General features: G+C 40.0%; 1 protein-coding gene across 9 annotated transcripts in view; it reads left to right on the top strand.

The window, feature by feature from the left end:
- BICD1 (BICD cargo adaptor 1) overlaps nucleotides 1–24,091 on the top strand; it is a 278,157-nt gene that overhangs the window by 157,658 nt on the left and 96,408 nt on the right. For 2 of the 9 annotated variants that reach the window (XM_075503786.1, XM_075503803.1), the window contains exons 6-7: nucleotides 52–203; nucleotides 6,969–7,176. In XM_075503786.1, the coding sequence (XP_075359901.1) occupies nucleotides 52–203; nucleotides 6,969–7,176 (360 nt within the window). Of the gene's footprint in view, nucleotides 1–51; nucleotides 204–6,968; nucleotides 7,287–8,262; nucleotides 8,454–8,952; nucleotides 9,264–23,067; nucleotides 23,144–24,091 lie in introns of those variants that run through there. The other 7 variants (XM_075503742.1, XM_075503768.1, XM_075503751.1 and 4 more) reach the window with 7 other exon arrangements.

Genomic DNA, 24,091 nt, shown 5'->3' with positions numbered 1-24,091 from the left:
CTGTTATCAGATACCTGTCTCATAAGCATATATCCTTGTTTGTGTTTTCAGACAGCTGAAGTGGCACTAGCAAATTTGAAGAATAAATACGAAAATGAAAAAGCAATGGTGACTGAAACCATGACCAAACTACGGAATGAATTAAAGGCTTTGAAGGAAGATGCAGCAACCTTCTCATCCTTGAGAGCAATGTTTGCAACCAGGTAAGGGAAATAGTTTCACCATCTGGCTCAGCACTGTAAAAGTAAATATGTGTGTGCTAAGTGAGAACTGACTTAGCTGTGTATGTTGGGTGCTTAGGAGGAGAGACAGAAATTATTTTCTGCAAGGTCAGGGGTTTGCTGGATGAAGGTGAATGAGTCTTAGAGTGCACACTGTGCAAAACTTGCAAGCTTTCAAGTGCTACTGAGATGCGCGTCTTGGAAAATAAAGCTGGAGAATAGCAATGTCAATACAACCTTGAGTGAAGTGTTATAAATGCCAATATCAACTTCCATTATATTTGCATTTATAGGGCTTTTTAAAGTGGTAATCAAATAGTAGATTTATGTGGCTGATTTTCACATTCAGAACTATGCAGTGATTCTGTCATGTAAAGCTATCGTATGTTAATGATGATCTTCAGAATCCCATGTTTTCATTATCATGAGATTTCGTACTTACTTATCACTAGTAAAATCTATTTCATCAACCAGCCTATGCTGTAATCCAGCACTAATAATTGTGAGACCACTGCAGTTTCCCACTCCAGCATGAATTCTTATTTTCTCTCGCTGTGATATTCAATTCATTATCTTCTCCTTCATAGGATAAAAGTTTCACTTATCTTCTGTAACATAGTTCCTCCTGGCAGGACAGTAATTAATCATCTCTCATCTTTCCTTCTCCCACACCTTCTTTAGCAGTTCTTCTGGTTTTAGCTGCTTTTTAAAAGGTTACCTAAAAATAAATCTTTTTTTAAAGATCCAACACTTTCATTAATAAATTCTTAATTCAAAAATACACAAGGAAATGAATACCCTCAGGAGATTATTCTGTTATATCAAGGCACTTTTTTCCCCATATGGTCAAACACAATGAAGATTTCTTGCTTATGCTTTAGTCAGTAAGTGATAAGACGTCTTCATGCTTCATGCCAACATCTCTCCAGTGCTCCCTGTGGTATGTAGGTGCCATCTCGCCTCTTCCAGCCTTCTAAGGTCCTTTGTTGCTTAGTGACAGTGGCAGCAGCAGCTGGGAGAGGTGGGAAGGAAGGAGAAGGGACATTTTCATGCCATGACATTGGTGCTGTGTACAAATTCATCATAGGTTCATTGTCAGAAGAGTACGTGTAATGCCATAATGGAAATGAAGAACCAACTCAGCAGGTGGTGTGAACCAAGGTAGCTCCATTGATTTCATTGGCATCTAAAGATTTTCTTCAAGAAAGCAAAGTTGTGTGTATTAGAAATGCATGTGTTGATCTTTATTTGCAAGCTCATTATTCTAGGAGATACACGAAAGTACCAACTCTATAAGACTACCTGGAAGACTAACTCCAGAGGAGAGGAGTGGCATCACGAGCATAAAGCAAACAAGAGTCTTGCATGGAGCATAAATCATCAACTTGTGAGGCAAAAGAAGTTTGCAAAGATTTAGAAGTTGTTACTTAAAGGGAATGTTATGTTGTTGGTTGTTGGTGTACTGAATGCTCTTTACCCTATCCGGGCATCCTCAGCACACACTTCTGTTGGGTTTAAGGCATATCCTAAAGCTGGTAGGAGACAGCAGCGTCTTTTCTGTGAGAATTAGGCTTGAAGGGTGCCTTTCATCTAGATGCTTTTTCTAGATGTCTTGTGTGTAGGATGCAATGAAGCTTCTGTTTCTCTTCTATGAACTATAAAGGGAATCTGTGTGATTGGCCAAGTTATAGATTTCCACTTTGCAAATACCTAATGTCATTAGAGAATAAACCCCACCCAAATCATCTACTGCTGCTGGTAAACTCCATGCAGTACTGATTAAACACTCATGGCCTGTGGAACGTATCCCTGCCCTTGAGGTTGTAAGTTTTGCCCAGTATTTTCTGAGCACAGCTATTAAAAAATCATTCACTACAGGGTCTTGCACATTAGTGTGCTCCTATAGATTTTTCTGTTGTAAAATATTCCTTTTCCTTCCTTACCCTGGAATCTAATGGCCTTTATAATTAAATCATTCTTCCTAAATGTACAAATCATTGACTTACTCTGAATACTCCATTTGGAATACCATTTGTTTAAATGACAGAGAGCTGATATACTATAGATGTCTGTTCAGGAAGAGAAATCTGTTTGAAAATACAAGACTGTAAGACTCTTCATGCAGTAACAGTTGATACAATAGCAACCTTCAGCATAAAAAAGCAATTGTTTAGTCTTCTGTTGAATAAAACGGTGGTTTCCATGGTTATCCTGCATCACATGGTACTTACTCCTGAATTTGTACTGTAGGCAGAACATCCCTCTGATAGTAGAATTATATTATAGATCTGAAAATGATTTCATATGCCGTTTGATAGAGCAATATCCTTTCTCTTTCATAAACCATCCTTTTCTGTTCATTTGGTCCCCAAATAGATGTTCATTCTGGTGCTGAACTGTATGGTTTCTTCCTCAAATGCAGTGGATAAAGGCCATACCCTGTTACAAGGAGAGCACAGCACACCTGTTTCTGGTCTGAACAGTAAAGACAACACTTTTCTCCAAAGCTCCCCTACGCAGAAAGCAGGAGCCATCCTTTTTCTGTGATCTCCCCTGACCCTCGTGCTTCCTTCCGTTCCTTAAGTTCTTTCTTCAGTTCTTCTCTCCTCCCCCTCAGAAGTCCTTCTGTCCTGCTTGTACCTCTACTTTTGCTCTTTTTCCTTCTGGGACTGTTTTTTTCCCAGTCCAAAGTCTCTGTGGTTCTGATCTCTACGGCTTCCTCCTTCCCTCTTCATTAGCCTTGTGATCCCTTTCTGAATTTATTTCAGACCTGTCAAGAATATGTCTTCAATACAGTTCAAACTCCCTTTTCCCCAAACACCTCTCTTAAAAAAAACCAACCAAACAAAAAAACCCCCAAAAATAAAGCAACAACATATAAAACCTTCTTTTCTGTGGGATGCATGGGGTTGGCAGAGCAGAGCTGAAGTTCCTGTTCAATGCCAGGACCATGTTCTGCCCACCAGATTTGCAGGTCCTGCCTTTAGCCTGCTTATTTTGTCCCTGCTTCTGGTAGTCCCAGACCAGAAAAAACAGTGAGAGCCTTTCCTGCCCCTCCTGTCGTTTCCCCTCACTCCAACCCCGAGTCATTGACCCAGGCGGGAGCTGCGGGAGTGGGAAGCAGTGAGGCTGGTGGCCAGCGCTCATCCAGAGGGCAAATGAAAATATATTCTTTAAACCATTAGTTTTCCCATCTAGAGTAGGGGTTTCCCTGGGAGAGGAAGGGAAAAGAAGTCTAGTGCTGAAGGAGGGAAGGAACTACTTTTAAAGCAGGATCCTAAAGGGATTCAGAAAGCTAATTTTACTGAGTCCCTACACATGCTTGCTTTCCCAGCCTAAATAGAGATACTCAAAAGGAGAGAGCAAGAAATATTACTTATTATATTGCCACAGTCCTGACACTGCATGCACTGATTTTATTCTCCGTCCATCAAGGCATTTTCTTATGATTACTATTTAAAGAAAAAAGTGTGCTGAAGAGATGGACTAGGAAGTTCGGTCAGGTCCTGGAGCTATCCTAGATGAGAAAACATTTATAAGCAGAAGAGATTTATGCTTATATGGCTAGAGCAGGGATCTGTCACTGTCAGTGTCGCTGAGTTTTAGCTCAAGCTCTGCTATGATTTATGTTACCTAAATTACACATAAGCCTGACTTGGTATTTGGTTTGCATTCCTAGACGAGAGAGATAGATGGAACTAGAAATCCCTTAAACTCCTATATAAGCTTCTTGGATCAGTTCATACAAAATAAGTGGGCTTATGTGTCTGTCTGCTGCCTTTCTGAGACGAGAGAAATGAGAAATAGGTGAAACCTTGACTTTTGCTCTGGCAATAAGTAGACCAGCAGAAAGCAAGATAACAGTGCTGTTTATTTAATAGTCACTTGCAGCTTACACCCGTCCTGGGGCAAGGGAGAAATTGGGAAAGAGCTCTGACTCAGGAGGACATAACCTAACTTTTGTTATTCACTACTATTTGGGTACTTCTGAAAGACCCATTCAGAGCCCTGGTGCATCCTGGAGCCCTGCTCGGTCCACAGTGGTCTGTGCCGTGCCAGAAGTCATCTCTCTTAGGAGCTCTTAACCTTTTTCTTCCTCGGTATGCTGTGAGACTTCACGAATGTTTATAAAACGTGTGGGCAAAAGGCAATATGGAAGTATGTAATGCTTTTTTCTTTTTTAATTGGAAACACTTCTCTATCCCACATGCACATAGCAGGGAATATTTCAGTGAAGGGAAATGCCATGGCTGCAGGCAGTCGCTATCTCCCACTACATGGAATAACCTTCAGTGCTGCAGACTTCAAGGAGATCTGAGGCTGTTAATTCAGCAGTTTTTAAAGTCAATTATGGCCTTTACTTGACTGATTTAGGTTTAACCTTTCTGAACACTGTTTCTCAAAAGAAAAAAGCACGCTTGAGCAACAAAACACAGAGACAATGGACCATGTGTTTGTGAAAAATACTAGGAAACTTTGAGTTGTGGTGGAGGTCAGATGACTGGAACCACCCAAAGGCTGCAGTGAACTGCCAAGAATGCGGGGTTGCTGTTGTGGGGAGACTTCTAGGAAGGGCATATGATTAATGAGAACAGTTGGAAAATGTTATATTAACAAGGTTGTTTTTCTCTCGAGTATGAGGCCAGCCAACAGCACCTAGCATATCCAGATTTGTCTCGAGTATGAGGCCAGCTAACAGCATCTAGTATTTCCAGGTTTCTAGGGCCAGCTTGTTATTGTTCATAGCAGGTAAGAAAAAGCAGGTTTCTCTAGGTCTGCCTTAGTATTATCCACCTTCATGGAGCTTATGTTTCTTAACTGCTCAGTTATGCTGTTTTACAAAGCAGATGCCTAAATACCAAGAACACATCCTAAGGCCTAATCAATCCAATCAAAACCAATCTTTTTCCAAAACCAAAATTGGATTATTGGCATACTGAAGCAAGGCAGTTCGTTCCTCCAGTGGCACTCTGCTACAGGTGTTGGTGCAGGTGTTACTTTTTAAAATTTTCAACAGAAAACATATTTGGAAAAAAAAGATGTCTTCTAGACAAAGAGGAGAGCAGGAAAGAATAAGAGAGATGGATACAGGATCCGTCTGGTTACAAGAATGAGTCTTTAAAACTGCGATAAGACAGACATTATAGTAATTCCTATTTCAAATGAATTGAATTTAATCTCCAGAATGGTGATTTCATTCTGGTGCCTCTGTCAAAGAAACTGGCTAAAGCATCAATAGACATCTTATGGCTTGGAGCAGAAATAGGTGTGCAAGTTAGCTTTAAGCCAACCAACATTTCGGAAATATTTCTCTTCCTCAAGGCTTGAATAGAGACAGTCATGCTTATTAAGGTCCTGTAGAAGAAAGATAATACTGAAACTGTAGATGAAACTATGGCTGACTTAGTAATTTTGCTTCCAGTGCCTGAATTATTCAAAAGGAGAGTGCAATATATATATGTGAGTGTTTGTGTGTGAAGAATAACTACAAATTTTTTGGTACACTTTATTTCTGTTTCCCAAGGAGAAGATTAAAGTTTCACATAAATTAGTTTCATCCCTCAGTTTGCAATAATTCAAAAGTTTATTGCATCACACATTTTGAGAAGGAAAACCACAATTATTTTCTATGCTTGTTTTCTGTGAGTGATACTGATAAAGTTAAATCCTCATCCATTACACTATTGTAATTACACAGCAAGGCTATTTAGATTTATACAGATCACGTGGGGAGGAGATTTGACGAAAGCTGCAACATTTAACGTGAAAAATTTTTGGATGTTGCCACAAATGTCCAATGGTCAGACAGTACTGCTATCTGTGAATCATTTCACTACTAGTATACATTTTTCATTCTTACTGATTAGATGGTCCCTTGTTAACAAACTGAAGCTATTTCACTTCAAAAAGTGACTAAGACCCTCCTGAAATGCCTTGCTCTTCCAGTTAACTTTAGGAATCACTGTTGAAAGCAGAACTAAATTGAATTCAGTCTTAAATGCTAAAAAAATCATGAGAAAGGTGGTTTTATTTCAAAATCTGCCTCAGAGATCTAAAGCAAATGAAAAAGATAGTTTTTCATGGCGATCAAAGAGGCTGACGGTTAAAAAGGAGTAGGTGACTGTAGCAATGGATACCTGAGCACACCTCCAAGAGATTCAACAGTAAATGTGAAATAACTTCTAGGGGTTGGGTTTCCTGAATAGTACCTCTTTAATCAGGTAACAATGGCAAACAACTGAGGGCTTCTCATTTCACAAAATCTGATGTGTCAAGTGTTCAAAGTACTTGCAGGGGTTTTTTCATAATTTTTTGTAACATTTTGCTTAAGTAGATATTACTGTCTATTAAAAATAGTGTTATCTAATTAGTAGACATTCTTATCCCTGGTGACTTAGTAGCTGAACCAGCCCCCAAAATTGTTATTTATGGTCTAACCTGGAGATAATCCCAAACCTTCCCTCCAATTGCTCGTTATCTGCATTAGAATCATACCGCATTGTCATAGACTACTCTGATATTCTAGATACAGGTTCTCCTGCTGAATGAGAAGTGTTGGCATTCAGATCCAAGTCCAAATATGTTCCAACTGGGGACAGAAGAATTCAGGCTGTCTGCTTCCAGGATTAGGTCCAACAAAAGCTTGGATGTGAATCTCTCCCTGTAATTGCAGCCCAGGAATGCAATCACCGGTAGGGTTGGTTCTTGGATTCGTTCCCCAGATTTCTGCCTTGTTTGTTTTCCCAGGTGTGATGAATACGTCACGCAGCTGGATGAGATGCAGAGGCAGCTAGCAGCTGCGGAGGATGAGAAGAAGACCCTAAACTCTCTGTTGCGCATGGCTATCCAGCAAAAACTTGCCCTTACCCAGCGACTGGAGGATTTAGAGTTCGACCATGAGCAGTCCCGACGCAGCAAAGGCAAGCTTGGAAAGAGCAAGATCGGCAGCCCTAAAGTAAGTGAGGAGGCATCAGCCACCGTGCCAAGCATAGACACTTTCCTCCTGCATAGTCAGGGCCCACAGCAACCAAACTTACTGGTCAGCAGTGGCACTCAGAGGAAAAGGTATGCATGCAGTGATCTTTACAGTACAGTGCAGTGGCCAGACTTTCATTAAAGTCGTTCACTGAATTGTAAATTATATTGTAATTCTTTTTTTTTTTTTTCGTACTTTGACTGGGGAGAAGGAGGTGGGGAGAATATGAATCCGAAATTCAAAGCCTGGCAACATGTGGTTCTGATCCACCTACTCACTATGTTATTTCCTCTTCCTTAATGCAGTGTTTTGAACTATATTCTGTCAGTGTCTCAGTGCATCTTCTATGTCTTTAATATTAGTGTGAATGTATTTTCTTTAACAAGTTTTCCTTAAGTTTTCCTTAAGGTTTTCCTTAACGAGCATCTGAAATAAAAAAAGGATTGTGATCTATGAGCATTTCAGCGCTTAACACAAAAGAAAGTGCATCTCTGTTAAGCTCTGGTGCTCGCTTGTTCTTCATCAGTGCAAAACGAATATGGATGTGTTCACTCAGATCAATTTTTCTGCATGGGAGCAAGCAACCTTTTGAAGGGGGATGGCTGCCATTCCTAACCTAATGCAAATATTTCACTGTTCAAGCAGTGAGTTCTCATCTTGTCTTGTGACTGCCCTGCCAAAGCTCTGTAGGTGTGGGGATCACCACGGTTCTGGAGATGAAAAGGATGAAAAGGACTCTCTCTTAGAGAAGTCCTAGATAATCATTCCCTTTTCTTGTATGCTCTAGTCACAATGCAAAACCAAGAGAACGTTCAGGGAGCCTTGTACATGTCGACTCCAGGATGCTGAGATATAACTCAACCTCCTCTCCTCCTCCCCTAATATAAACCAGGATTTCCAATGCAGGCAAGGTGCCCTGCTGTGGAAATGACATGGGGTGGCAACACTGGTTGGCTTTTACCTGTTAAGCAAATTAACGTGATGTTGTCATTCATGAGGCTTTGAAAGGTAATTAAAGTAAAACTCTTTTGTTTCCATATGTATTTTTCTTGGATCTCCTGCAAGACTATTCTCACCTTCCCTTTGTGATCAGAGCCATCCCAGGACTTCAGGGACCTACCTCCAGAAATTATTAAGAGCCCCCCCTCATCCCGCCTCCACAGAATCATATCTTCTGAGGGGCCCCCCTTCCATGAGTGAATTCATCCATGGGCACCGTCTCAGCAAGGAAAAAAGGTTAACCGTGGCCACACCAGGTAAACATTTTTTCCTTGGGTGCATGTGGTGCTGAGTGCTTAGCAGAGCAGGGGACCCTCCCAGGACTGCAGATGCAATCTAATTTGGGCACCTTCTTGAGACCTGAAAAGCAAAATGTCTCCTCCTGTGTCACCTGTGGCAGGAGATGACATTCTGCCGGCAGCGGCCCAAAGTGGTTGCACATGCAGTGGGGGAAGTCCTGCTGTGGTATAGGTGGGTGCAGTTCCGCTGGCATCCACAGAGGCTGCACCCCTGTGCCTGGGTGGTGCTTAGTCCGGTGGTTGTGTTGGTAGTCCCCGTGGAAGACACAAACCCAACGGGACAGAGGAGTCAGATGTGTGAGGACCAGCGAGGGAGTGACTGGCAGTGTGCACAAGCCTACGCAGCATCCGTCTTCTGCTCACCCTGGAGCATTCAATCAGGTTTTTCTAAAGGGTAATGTTAAACTCACAGAAGGTTTAGTTTATATAAATTGAGTCATGAAGTTTATCTTCGCAGGAAGCTTGTGCTCTTCATTTCCTGCCAAAATGTACTATCTGCTTCGAACAAGGGGTAGAAAGGAAATGCAAACTGGAATGCCATTTCAAAGGTGGTGACATCTTTCTTCTCCTGACAGACAAGCTAATAATTACTTTTCTTCTGTGCCTGAACAGAACTTTTAGCCTTTAAATGTGTACACTCTTGTCTGGTGGTAAATTTTTTCATTCTTTGTTTTGAAATTTGTTATACACAAAAAGCATAAGTAGAAAATATAGAAGCTAAAACCTTACTAAAGCAGTTTCTGCTCAAGTAAATGTTTATTCTGGAAAGCTGAGCAATACCCTATAATACATTATATCTCTCCCTCAGTGCCAGCAATATCACAGCCGCCTTTGAGTAGTGCCATGCAAGTAACACCCACTCAGAGGACAAGTGTAAAACTGCAGAGAGTCTAAACAAGACATTTTCCTAAGGAGTGTTGCAATAAATAAATCAAAGAGCTGGCTCCTGGGGAGGAAAAGGAGGGGAGGGGGCAAGAAGCAAAGACTTTAAAATGTATAAAATAAATGGTACTGATCTTTCAGCAATTCCTTTGTATTCTGTCGGCAATGGAAGACCACGTGCTTGTTTTCTACTCCATAGACAGGAATCTGTTTTCTAAACACTGGCAGTGTCTCTTGTATTCTTTCCTCTTCATCCTACAACACAATAAGGATGATTTTCCTTCTGATGGAAACTTACATCTCTTTAAAGAACTGGATTTTGCATTTGCTGTATAGCCAAACTCCCCAGTTTGGAAATGCGAGGATCTAAGCCCCAAAATGGCAATCTTCTAATATACAATTTACAGTACTCTTCTAATTGCAGTTGTACTTCCCATGTACAATTTACAAGAGTGCCAGGCCAAGGAGAACCAGATTTTAATCCAAGGACTGGATGACCTTTGTGTGAAGAACCCTGACTGTATAATAGAAATGCAGTTCAGTGGTTGGAAAAAGTAATGGTTTAAAAAAAACCTGTGCTCAACAGATAGGTAAACACAATTTACTGTATTGCAAAATTGTTAGTAAAATGGTAAAATATGTGATCTTTGAATTTGGAACTCTGGATCCTGACTGTCTTTGTGCATTAAATTTTTTTTTCACCATTTTCATGGACCAGCATCTGATATCTCATGGAGCATCACAAATGCATGGACCACAGATTGAGAAACATTGACACAGTCTCTAACTTTTTCCAGTAACAGAGGCCAAAGGATGAAGCAGCCTGAAAAGTAGAACTGTCCAGAAAATAACGTTTGTATGGAGTCTTACCTGGCACTTTAGGTACATCTCTACATATTCAGAGTATAAGGGTCTTGAGACAGTATTACTGATTTATGTTACAATTGTCCTTATGAATCTACAACAGTCCCAGCTTTCTGAATGCATTTGTCAGAATTTTATGCCATTGCATGGCCTTAGTCTTAGCTTGCAAGACTGACAGGTTCAAACCAGAGACGTTTCTGAGCACTCAGATTCCAATATTAGCAGGGCCCATGTTAGAATCAGGTTGAGGATTAGGTAGGGAATTTTTCAGCATTGTTTTCACCAGTTTCTGGAAGATTTCTCACTGTTCCAAGGAATGATGCACCAAGTAGGACTTTTTTGCCATCTGTCTAATTATCTGTTTCCTGAAAGTAAGGAACAGTGAAGGATGTTATTCTGCTGCTTTTACAGGGAATGTTTAAAAGCTTTGTATCAGAAAGAGTTTCTTTTCTCAGATGATTTGTGCAGTCAAGCAAGCCAGCAAGAAATGTAGCAACCCACACCTGCTTCTTCATCAGAGAGGGTGCAAAAGAGCAGCATCCAAGCTCAAACACTATGGAGCAGAGTATAGCTTGGCTTGGGGCTGTGTCCTCAGGAATGGAGAAGCAATGAAGCCTAAATTAAATGCAATCAGGTGTTGAGGTTTTTTTCTTTTAAATTTGTGAACTATTTCCTTCACATAAATATTTCACCCATATGATGTGCGGGCTTCCCTATCCTTTCATTAGCTCCCAGTGTTGGGGGGACTGGGAGGCTGTAGCTGGGAATGCATTTGGTGGAGACCAGGAGCCAAAATAACTGAAGTTGGTAGAGGGAGAAACGGGGCAGGCTCCCCTGCCCCATGCTCCCCATGCAGTAGGCAAGCTGTGCCTGTCTTTCCCTTGCACCTTTTTCTGGACTCGGTGCTTGGCAGAAGAGGCTGCCTTCACCATGCTCTGGCCTCAGCTTTGACTGCTGCTGGCTACCTGGCAGAGGGAAAGCTGTGATTGCTTTTGGTGGCCTTTTTAGAGGAAGACCCTGGCATGGAGGCTCACTAGTGAAGACCTGCTGAATTAAAGACCTCTGAAGAAAGAGATTGTCATTTCCTACTAGGTTTCCATTTGACTGACATCAGGCTGTAGCAGTATAAATTTATCTGGGCTTTCTAATTGAAGGAAGAGCTCCTACCTGCTGTGGCTAAAAATACCACTCAGTCCATTTCCACAGTATCATTTCCTCTAGGTAGTAGTATGCATTTAGCTTTGCTGTGTGTTTCTTCTTTTCTTCTGTTATTTTCTATTATTTTTACACTTTAAAGTCTTTATTCTTCTGACAGACAGAACCAGCCAGGATGTTCTCAACACAGTTCCAGCCCACTTTTGCATGTGGCTGTTTTCATAACTATGTGAAGAAGTCAGGGCATATAGAAAGCTTAAGACTGGATTTGACAGTGTGTAACACTGTATTAAAAATGACCTTTCCTTTTCAGTTGCATTCAGCTCCTTCCAAATTTTCATACATAGGGTCTGAAAACAAAGTCACTAGATGCCTCTTAATATCCCCCGGTCCCAAATATCAAACATGTTTCTCTTGACTTCCTCAAGGAAAGAACAAGACAGAAAAAGTCTGCTGTAGGTGCCCTGATAGCATTATTTTCTCTGTCGGTTATTTTAGCATGGAAATTCTAAAAGTTGAATATAAAGTTCTGTAATTCTAGCTTAACATTAAATCAGTTAAGATCCTTGTGTGGATGATGCACCTGAAGAAAAAGGTTTCCCAACAGCCTTTTGAGATGGAGAGTAGCTAATGGCTGCAGCGTTCTCCCTTACAGAGGGGTGGTTAAAGGGTCAACTACAATCCACCTGAGAGTCTCTCCGTTGTTAAAGTGCCCCCCAAACAGCCTGGGGTAGATGCTTCTTCTCCCTATTTTTTACGCTTGCAGGTGCCGCAGGGCAGATTTCCGTATTTAAAATCCCACGCAGGAAAACACTTTGAATAGTAAAGTATTTCATGTTTCCTAGGAAATCGGATCATAATATCATAATAAACAATCCTTTCCTTTTTAGAGAATTCTGTACAGTCATATATTTTACTTGATTAAAATAGAAAAAGGAAAGTAGCCTTAAAATATAACACCTTTCCCTCAAATTCAAAGCCCAGCTGAGGTCAGATGTTTAGTTGACATAACCCAGGCTAGCCCTATGGGTTTCAACAGAACTATGCTAGTTTACTCCAGTCCCAAGTTTTTGTTCTGTAGGGTTTAGATTTTATTGTTCTTCATTGTTACAAGGCCATTTCATAAATTGGTGCTTCTAAAACTTGCTTCTAAAAACCACTGCAAAATCAGGTAAATCTGTAAAGTTGGTCATTTCTGAAAGCACATTAAACCTGAAAGTTTGCTTGCTTTTCAGGTGTCTTTCAAGGCTGATTTACAGAATAACATTTGATTCTCACAAGAAGAGACTAATGTGGAAGATAAAGACAGCACAAGGAATGCCATATAATAGTACAGCAACTGCTCAAGCACTAAGCTCACCACCTATCATATAAAATTGGGAGTATAGAGTATATACTCTTAATATAAAAGTCATCCAAGATTAATTTCTGCTGCAGCTCTATGCTTACAGACAAATCACGTATGAATAACAATATGATACAAATAACTAGCTTTTGTTTGTTTGTTTTCATTCTTACCATAAAATTAATTTATAGAAATTCTATCCTGAGGGAAATTCCTATAGAGAGTTCCTAATAGCATCTCCAAGAGCTAACTTACAGCATCTGTAGGTAGAAACTATTTCTTAAAGCTAACAAGGAAAATGATAATGAAAAAACTCAATCACCCAAATATTGAGGTCCTAAGAAGCCTTCCAGTCAAGTCTTTAAGCTGGGACTCAAGGGGAATGGCTTAAGAGTTGTCTTTGTTAATTGCCCTTTACACTGGAAGTGGTTTCATGTGTGAAGAATAGGTTAGAAACCTGGGAATGCATTGATCTGTTTGAGGTAGCACAAACACAATTTAACACAACAAGGAGCAGAGGCTCTACTGAGTAGGGTGGTCATTAGTGTTACAGGGAGTTAGGGGCTTTTGGTAGGCCATGTGAGGTGTTGAGTAACCTCTCCTGGCACAAGGGATGAGGAATATGCTCTACTGCTATTTTACTTTTTTTCTTTCTGGATTTTGAGCTTTTTCTAAGTGCCTTGTTTAGGATATGATTTTCAGAAATATTTTGTAAAAGCATATTCTCTGTGTAATCAGAAGCTCATGTTCCTTCTTACATACTTTTCTTAAAATAATGTTAAAGTGGAATTTATCATGTGGGGCAAGATTCTTGGCTTTGGCTCCTGCTTTTTGCTTCTTCACGTTGTTTAGGCAGTGTGAAGATATGGGAAGGCATCTTCAAAAGGAATATTATGGGTAGAAGCTCTTGGTAGGAAATGAAGCTGTCTTTACTCCCCTCTTTTGGATGAAGGGGTTGGGAAAATGACCAAGGGAGGCTCAGGCTGACACTACTGTCCACAGTGGAGGTTTTTTTCTGCAGAGATGAGCCTACGCAACGTACAGCATTGGAAAGGTAGGGGGAATAAATTTTTGATAGCAGGTGTGTGCCTTCTTTCATTGTGTGGTGAAAAGGGTTTAAGTTCAAGGTCTTCAGCTGTGCACGTTTTTTGCTTGTTTAGGAATATTTTGCCAAAAATAGCTCCAGCTTTGCTTTTGAGCTTAAGTACCAATGTCAGAAAGCTCCTCACAGATTTCTAAACCTTGCTGTTATAGGCATTACTTCAGTACCTCAACTTTGCTTTTTTATGGACTTCTCAATTTTGAAACTGCAGGACTGTTAGAAATCTGAACATGGAGGAAAGCACAGCTTCTTCTAAAAATGATTGTGGAAGAAGTCCTTTGAGGAACACTATCAGCTCAGGCCTGAATTTTGCCGGGAGGGTGCTCTGTAGATCTTTATGATTGCTCAGGTCACCCAGTGAACAGTTTTAAATATTTCTTACTTCTCCTTTGTGAAGGAATTTTATAGATTAATGAAAAGGGAAATCAAGATGACTAGGATCTAGATACCTCTTTCTATGCTGATTTTGTGTTAAAAGAACTTTATTCTGAATTCTAGTTCACGACCAGTATGGATTTATCTGTACATTAAGTGAAAGAGTTTATTCTTGAAAAGCAAGGTAGGTGGTTAACTGAGCCACCACTACTAAATAAGATATGCAGCCATATAATATTTAACTAGTCAGGCTAGTCTGCTAGTCTGCTCTGATTGTTCAGTGAGGTAAGTTTGATTTGCTTCATCCAAGCAATGCGAAGCAGCTGGAGCATGAAAGTTCTTCAGAACCATTATTTTTTTAAAAACCCCACAGTTTTATTCTGACAACACAAATTTACAGTCCGAATGCAAATTGTCCTTTGCCTAATTAGAGATCTGTGGATGATTCTTCCGAGTCCTCGGCTATGAATATGTTGTATTTTTATCTGCCGAGAATGTACTTGTGTTGATGGTGATCCCGTACCTGCAAGATGTCTCTGAGCTTGAGTAATCAGGCAGGCTACTGGCTATCGCAAGACTCATGGGATATTGGTTTAATCTGTCTCTGCTCTCCATGAAAAATGGATTTCATGTGTTTTTAGCAGGGTCTTTTGAAATCAAGTGTAGGTTTTTTTACCTGAACATGCTGCTCTTCACAAAAAGGATAATTCAGTCGTTAACAACTTATTATCTGTGTTCACTTTTTGTTCTGCATTGTTCTATTTTTCTGTGGGTTTTGTAAACATGCCATATTTGTGTATATATGTGTTCATTCTTTAATGAGCGGTATTAGTGCATATATACAGATATATGTATATATCTTCCTGCTCTCGGGGCCATGTCCTGCATCTGATATGCTCATTTAACTAAGCTTAATGAGCATTACATATTTATGCCATTTCAAGCATGGTACATTGTCCTTGTGGAGGCCGTTTTGAATTTGAAGAACAATATCCTTGCCAAGGACATTAGTTGGCTGTAACTGATGGAGAAGTCAGCTGGCTAAATGTACTTTTACCTCTTGGTGCCACTGTGAACAGGACCTTTTCGCTCTGTGCTTTTCCTCTCTTGTGTTTAGCTTTCCAGTTATCACTGATAAGACCAAACCACACATTTCATGCTGATCAATATAATTTAGCTATTATGGCATGAATTCACTGCAGTTCTACAAGTTTCATTTAATTTCTAGTCTGTATTTTTCACTATATAAAGAAAGCATTTCCAAAATAAAACCTCTTTTTAATAGAAGCCCCAATCTGTTTGTTAAAACTTTAAAAAACACACACCAAAAAAAAGATTGCAGTGAATCCATGCCTTACTGTTGTATATTTTCATTAAAAGGCTATTGACAGTTTTTCTCTCTGTATCTAAGTTATGACATCATTGCTGGATGGAATGGTTAATATTAGCATCATTTGTTGAAATTCTCCAGTAAAATCTTATTAGACTTCTGGTTGTTTCTAAGTAAACAGGTATGCAGGTGACACATCGTATCTTTAAGGTGTGTTACCAGTTATTTGTTGCTTTCTATGAAAATTTTGGGCTTTGAAATCCAGTCTTATCAATTAACTAAAACAGCTATTGAAATATCTGGACAATGTTGGTAACAAAAGCCATCTGTCTTTATCTTCTTTTATGACAAGGTTTAATGTGATTTCATGACTTACTGATTTTTACCATCAAATATACAGGAATATTCAATATTGTGCTTCTCATCTCATAAAATAGGCAAAGCTGAAGTGAGTCTCTGTTTAAATTAGACATGCTGATATTTTAGCTCTCTAACAGAGCAGTTCCTTGGGATGTTGTGATGTATGGAGTAAGCTCACCAGCAATTCTTTAATCAAGACTAGTATCCCTAATTGTAAGTATCTACCTGTCTGCATTTTTTAGGGCTATGAAAGCTTATCTTACGTTGTTTCTTCCAAAGCCTACTAAAGTTACCATTCCCACTGACTTCAAGTTTTGCATCAGGCCCTTCTTTACCCGTAAAATAGTGCAAGTATTTTTGGTTTGGACATATTTGGGGCCATCTGAAATGTATCCTAGACACTTAGGTTTCCATGGAAGATGGGTAACCAACAAGACAGAAATGTGATGATTTCTGTATTTTTAAGACCTTTCTTTTCCTCTTCTGAAATGTTTAAAATGTGTGTGTCTTTTAGTGAGTAAGTATTTCATGAATCATCAGACCTTTCTAAATGTGCTTTTTATGAACTGTATGTAAAAGAAAGGAACTGAATATGTATTTTCAGCTTCTACCATTTCCATTTCTGCTATTTTACTAACCCATTATTTAGCTTCTCAGTAGATTTAATGAGGAATTATTTAAAGCATTCACAGAAACCATTTGAGAAATAACATAAATACATCATGATATAGAAAATGTGAAAAAGACTACAGAGCTGACAAGAAACCTCTTAATGTTCTTAGGCTGTAATTGGAGAGAAATGCATTTCACTAATTTTGCTAATGACTAGGTATTATTTCTTATTTTAAAATTGTTCTTAATATGAGCTACAGCAACGGGCAAGGCTGGGATATAGCTTTATCACTGTACTTTGGGCTTACAGTACCACTGAAGCACATGGACTGATGGGAAACAGCTCTTGTTTGGGGTAATTCAGGTCTAAAAAGAAAGTAGAAATCAAGTTATGCAAAATAAGGAAATAAAGGGGAAAACCACTGCATGTAGCATAGCTGTTGCATAATGAAAGAACTCACTAGGACACAGCCAAGAAACTTGATGTGTTCTGGAAAACCACTGAATCAGTGACCTACTAAATCGTGTCTGTCAGGTAGTGCGTGAAGTTGTTAGTGATGCTTCGTGAGTTGGTTTGTGGAAGACGCGAAGACAGCGTTTCTCTAAATGCTATAAGAAAATAGCAAGTAGATACCCTACCTGTTCCAATAAGCTCAATCACCTGCACTTACTCCTGAGAAGCATTTAGCAGAAGTCTCTCTGTTATGTTTACTCTGTCTGACCTTGTCCTGAAGGTAGAGATCTGAGAGGAGGAGGAGCAGAAGGAGGCCTGTCAGAAGTTTGGGAGTGTAGAAACAGTGGGACATTCCTGGGCCACCTTTGCAAAAAAAAAAAAAAGAGTGGACATGTGGAGATGGCAGGAGATGAGGATTTTAGATGCGTCCTACTGCTGGCCTATTGTATCTTAGTGCAATATGTAGATATTGCTGATGCCTTCAGCTCTGTGTGTGAATGGGAGTTCAGCAGCATGCTCAAGTCTCTTAACCTTTATTCTTCAAATAATTTTTGAGAAGACTAAGAAATAAGTAGGGGAAGAATTCATTGTTGTTGAAACATCTCCAACCAACAATAATCTAAGACACCAAGTTTCTTGGAATAGCAAGCTTAAGGTATGTGTTACCTGGGTATTTGCAAGACTTGACATAAAAATTTCGTATTTTTAAGATCAGCTTTTCTGAGAAGTATGCCAAAACTGATACTTGGTTGATAAATTTGTCTATCTCCAATCAACAATCCATTATTCAATTTAATAGGAGCAGAGGTAAAACTCAGACAGTGGGAAAACCCAGAGAATCTGGATACTGGAAAATGTCTGTGCAGGAGCTAACTTGCACCTGGTGAAGTTTATTAGGCTGTCTGCGTGCTAGCTGTGCCAGAACAGGGCTGGCTCTCACAGAGCTGTGCAATGGCTCTGTACCATAGCTGAGTCCCTTGGCACTGCTCCTTTTGCTCCCAAGCCAGGACAACCCAAGTCAATCCTGCTTTGAGAGAGCTGGGGTTAATAAGGCCAGCCAGGCTCCATGTGGGTGCTCCACCATAGTCCTCTCCTTCCAGGGACAGCCTGCAGAAACGCAGAGCTGCACCCAGTTTGCAGCTGGCAGACTGACCAGCTGGGGCTGTGCATAGGGCAGGGGTGACTGCGTTATTTCCAGACCCAAACTGACCCTGGAAGCAGGAGAAGGGAGAGACTCTTCTAATCTTTGACCTGTACCATTGTTCATGCTTTTTTCCTAAGGTAAGCCACAGCTGTCCTCTCACCAGCTGTTCTTTGCGATAACCATTACCACTTAAAGTTCCTCTTGGCCTTGAGGAAGGTCAAAGTTTTCTTGGCATCCATTAGAAAAACAGAGATAAATTATAAGTGAAACCAACTAGTCAAATAATAGTATAAACTTATGTCTCCATCACCCCTGGACATAAACAGTTTTGGGACTTTTCTCATCCTGTCAGAATACAGTTTGAAAGCATCTCTACAGATCTCAACTCAGCAGGTGGGCGAGTGTTTTAGTAACCTCTGCCCTGTTCTTCTTGACATCTCACATTTGTCTTTTGGATTTGGAAATTTTCCTTCTTCCCCACCTTTGAGTAAAGAGGATTGATTTATTGTCTTTGTAGGACTTGCTGTGTGATGCAGCGTGTTTCTACCTCTGCACAACTAGAAGACTACTGATTTGTTCTTTGCCCAATACTTTGGACTCATGCTATTAACCATTCATTCTTTCCCACTAAATTGACATCTTGGGGAAGAAAACAATTCATTACCATATAAATGGAGACAGCGTCTCTTTTCAAATAAATTGTCAATAACATCTTCATAGACATGTTATCAAATTCCTCAAACTTTATGGAGCAAGTTCAATTGACATTGGGTAGTATGACACGAAGTGAGATCACTTGAAAACTTTTAGCTAGGAAAGAAGGACTTTCTGTTGGCCTGGAGTGGTCAATGGGATGCTAAGGAGAGTTTGTTTTAAAAGACTGAAAAAGGATCAGTCTCTCATTTTGTCATAAGCATTTATTGAGAGCTTTTCTTTTATTGGGAACAGATTTTTCCCAATGTTTTTCTTACCAGAAATACGAAATATTTAACAGTACCTGTAAGAAATGTTTGATTGGTTTGTTGTTTGACTCTCAGTTTTACCCTTTCAGATAAGAGAAAAAAGCTCTTAATTGATTAACTGAACTAGACACAGTTAAAAGTATGTTATATGTCAGTTACTGATTCACAGCATCGCCAATGCTTATCTTGGGATTCTTACTAGTCTTGGTCTTCGACAGCACTGAGTAGAGATTAGTAATTTACTGAGTGTCAAAATGTGCTGAAATGTTCCATTGCAGTATGCTGGGTCCTGAGCAGGTGGGACTGAAAATGCTTGCACGTAGGATTTTCGCTGAGGACATTGCTGATATCAACAGAAGGCATGCCCATCTCCTGGACGCTAATAACCCAGTTAAGCAGGCCTGGGTTGATTGGAGTCGCGCAGTTCACAGACTGGAGGGCAGAGCACACCTTGTGACATGAGGGAAACGCGTTGTTTTTGTGGCCGAGCCAAAGGGAAGTACAGGAAAATACTTTTTTGTGAGATTTGCTCTCGGCAGATAATTTATAGCAGCGCATTCAGTCCTCATATGAGCAGATGTAGCTTCTCTGAGCTTGGTATTTTTAATGCTCTTACATCAGGAGCTGATTAGCCCCATTAGGACTGGGCATTAGATTCCAAAGGAAAATCAGCACTGGCTAATCTGTGAGAGGAAACCTCTGAGCTCTTTACACCACCATTGCCAGCAAATGGCTAAAATGTTAAGAACTGGAAAATCGGAACAGGCCTAACGTATAGCATGAGTCAAGCCTCAGAGCTCCAACACATAGAATCACAGAATCACAGAATCATATAGGTTGGAAAAGACCTTTAAGATCATCGAGTCCAACCATAAAATGCGGTGGTGTATGTTGTCTGATACTGCCACAGACTCTGTACAGACTCAAATCCTGCTGAATTCGGTGAAAACTGGCGTGTACAATAGCTCGTCTTTGCCTTTTGTGGGTGAAATGGTCACTGAACTGCATTTGTTATAGGTTATTTTATAGAATTGTAAAAGGGCTCTTAAGAGCTCAGCCAGCCCACCCCCTGCCCCCAGTAGTTTATTTCTTCACAGCAACTGGAGATGATGGAGAAATAAGATAGTCTGTATTTAATAACTTTATTAATCATTTTGTTGGTGGTGTTCTCTGAAGACACACCAGAAAGTGTAATCTGTGTCTGGTTCCCAAGTGTCTTCTACACAAATAGCAAACTTTCACTATGTAGCTTGACTGACGCTCCCTGAGATTTGAAAAATACTGCGAACAGGCCTCTTCCAATGTAACTTTTAATTTTTTTTGACTTGTTTTTGTGTTTTAGTAAAAGAGAGCATGTCTTTCTTTCCTTGTCTTTATGGTATGTGACATTGACCACAGAATCAGCAAAGGCATCTCTGAAACTTTTAACCTTCAACAGAGTATTTCAGAAAGAAACAAACATTTATTTGATACAGGCAGGAGCCTTAATAGAAGGGGAGAACTGAATGCTGGCTTCTAATTTTCACCTTTAAAATTACTTCTTGTTACATTGTGTTTATGACTGTCATGGCATTAGAGAATAAGGTTATAAACCCTCCAAAATACTTAAAAGGATTAAATATATAAGGAATAAAGTTAGCTCTGGCACAGCTACTTGGACATAAGTAGATAAGAGCTCCTTTGAATTTGAAATGCGTATATGTAAGCCATATGCATTCTGCTTAGCTCTTTCCTAGCATAATCCTCAAAAACTTCTCTCCTGGAGGATGTAGGAGGACGATTCAGCCATTTTAAGTCATGTGGATCACCAGATATGGTACTGATGTAAGCGAGTGTGAGCCAGATTGTGTGAGCATTGCTGACACCAGGCAGAACTGTTGTTTCATGTGAAGTGGAGGGAGTTTGCTCACATTGAATAGTTATTATCCAGGTTGCATAATGCTTGCAGAATCTGGCTCTCTATTCATGCATTCTGCCAAATCTAGCAGATGAAGAGGCATCATAAAGTATTTGCAGGATGTTCGAGATATTAGAATAGGATCATAAATCGGGCATTTGCGTTTTTCTGGCAAAGCCTGTCAGAACAATTTCTTCTGTATTTATGAAACCTGTCTGCACCTTTTCATCACACAGCATTCTGTTCTGTATTCCTTTTCTTACTGACTACCTTCTGTAAGCTGTCAGGGATAACTTTGCTTTGGACTTCTGCAAACTAGTTTGTTTAGAACAAGACATTAATTTTTGGGGTTTTACAATCATTTCCTGTCTGCAGTTAGCCTGCTCTGTCTGTCTCCCCAGGCAGCTTTTCTTTTAATTGAGCTTTGTGCTGAAATGACAGACCCTTCTGTTCACGGCTCAAAACATTGCAAACTCTTGCGCTCCTCTGCTAAAAGACATACTGAGGACTATAGCCACCATCCTGCCATATGAAAGAATGGCACAGTATCCTTTCTTATTCCATTTCTGCTTCCTGACACAATGGCGTCAGCACTAACTGTGCACGTATTTTTCTCATGTAGGTACCTGTGCACTTGAAAATAGGGCCCAAACCCTCTCATCTTGGCTGAAGCAGTAAGAAACTAGCCATCTGGGTACACTTGCTTCCACCCACTGGAGGTCAGCACAGCTCTTCATAGGAAGTAGGGAGAAACACTCTGGGCTTGTATGAAAAGGAAACGTTAGGATACTGCATATGATGCTCAGTGTTGCTAGGAAGGTGTGTTGCTCTGCATTGTACCTGATGTCATCTGAAGACTCTTGACAGCAAATTACTTACACGTTCTTCCACTTGATTGGGACAAAGAATAGAAGTGGGTTTTGGAAAACATCCACATTGTAAAGAGAAATTATTAATGGTCTTGAGCTTTAAGTAGCAGCCAACTGAAAAAAAAAAAAAAATCAAATTCTTTCCAAGTACATGAAGTCTAGTCATCTCATTTATAAGGTTTGGGGGAAAGTAACTCCTTTCCACTGAAGAGTCAGGTTGAGAATCAAGTCGAAGCAGAGGGGATGACAGATCTCCAAACCCTGCTGGAGACAAAAAGTAATATCCAATAGTTTTCCAGATGGTCAGAACTTCACCCATGGATTTTAATGTTTGAAAGGAGCCTGATGACTCTGTTGTCTGACAATCTGAATCACACGGGCTGTGGAATGAAAGGCCAGACCACTGCAGGGAAAATTGGTAAATCTTGAGATCTGGAAATCTTGGTAGAAACTAGTGAGGTAGAAAGCAAGGTTGTCTTGTTCAACTACTTCTCTTAAGTCTCACAAGTATTACTGAGTTTAAAGCTGTTTTCGTATTCCAAATGTCACAGTAAAATCATAGCAACAAAGGATTATTTGGCTTTACGGTTATTTAATAAATTAAGAACTAGAGTACAGCTTTGCAAGTGATTAATTAATGTGGAAAGTGCTTTGGCAGAGAACTGATAAAATAATCTAGACAGAACAGTGAAAACCATCTGTATCAATTTCTCCCTTTTCCCTACAAAAAACAGTCTCATAAGCACTATTTAGAAGTTGCAAAGACTTTCTTGCAAGCTTTTTCTCAAGGACCATAATGAGATGACATCTGTAAATGTTGTTATATGGATGTAAGTTCTCTGGAGAAATTTTGAGTAGCTTTATTGACACTTTTTATATTAGATGCAAGCAAAACAACTTCTTCACCAGCAGAAGAACAATGAGTACAAAGGTTTAAACCCAGATCCTGAATATGGCCCACTATTGCTGTCTGTTTAAACAAAAATTTGCCAATGCTAAGGGAAGACAAACAAAAATGTCTTCACTGCTTCTTGTGAAAAGAAAAAAGGCAACAACTAATGCTATTACTATCAGAAAAAAAGGTGTTTCTGTCAGATAAGGAACCAAGAACACATTCCTCACTAAATCTCTCCATCAGATGCGTACCCTGTGTACTACTGTTACTAACCCCTTGCTCTGTAATCTCTCTGTATATATGTCTAATTTATCAGTTTCTTGTAGATTGTCAGCAGCCTGCTGCCTCCATACCGCCACACGGCTCACAACTAGCCAGGGGGCCAGATTGCCAGACTGTCAGGTAAACTTAACTAACTCTTTTCTCTTTGCATATAGCTGCATGCACATCTGCAACCCCCCTCCTCTTCCTTATACGAAAGCTCTTCACTGCAATTCTCCACTAACAGTAAACTTCTAACAACTTGAGGAACAGTGATAATTTCTGCAGTGACAGTACAAACATGAATCACAGCATTCACACACTTATAAAAATATGGAAAAGAATGTAAAGTTGGATCTTGCAGTCCTCATTCGGTCTTTTTACGCCGACAGTTCCTCAGTGATGCCAAAATGGTAATGATTTTATTTTGTTGCTAGATAAATTTACATAAATGGGGGACTTCTAATTTTAGGGGTAGGTGTAGGCTTCTCTTTTTGTAAGGCAGTATTTTAAAGGCACTTGTGAGATTTTAGCAGACACTTCTGAGAAAGCTCTCCCTGACGTGGAAACCGAGTCCCACTGCAGTCAGATCTTAATCTTGTTAAAAGTAAACTCCTGGTGTCCTTGCTCGTAGGTGGTGCAAAGGCCAAATCATGCTTCTGAGACAGCTGAGTTAATCAAGGCACAAAAACCAACCTAAGCAAAAAGAGATTGCAATACTTTTCTTAACAGTTCCCGGTATATTCTGGGCATATATTCACTTATGACTATACTCCCTCATTTGAAACAGGTTACATTATTTTTAGACCTTAGCCTGATCTGTAGCGACCAAGCTGATCTATAGCGCTACATATAATGCGGCTATTTCCCACGCAGTGCTAAACTTCACGTGCGTGGAAGTCTGCAGTGATGCCCACTGGGGAATGGCTGTGGTACAGCTTTCAGACTCCACGTCTGGCACTGCTGAGCACTAATTCTGCAAGTCTCAGGGGGTCTCTCGGTGGCCTTGGAGCAGCCGCTTCATTTGTGCCTCTCTATTATTGCCTATAAAGTGGAAGTATTATTAACTTCCTTACTATATAAGGGTAT

This window comes from Mycteria americana, chromosome 1, assembly GCF_035582795.1.
Source record: "Mycteria americana isolate JAX WOST 10 ecotype Jacksonville Zoo and Gardens chromosome 1, USCA_MyAme_1.0, whole genome shotgun sequence".
Classification (NCBI taxonomy): domain Eukaryota; kingdom Metazoa; phylum Chordata; class Aves; order Ciconiiformes; family Ciconiidae; genus Mycteria; species Mycteria americana.
Note: the sequence above shows the minus strand (reverse complement) of the source record. Positions and strands in the feature narration are given on the sequence as shown.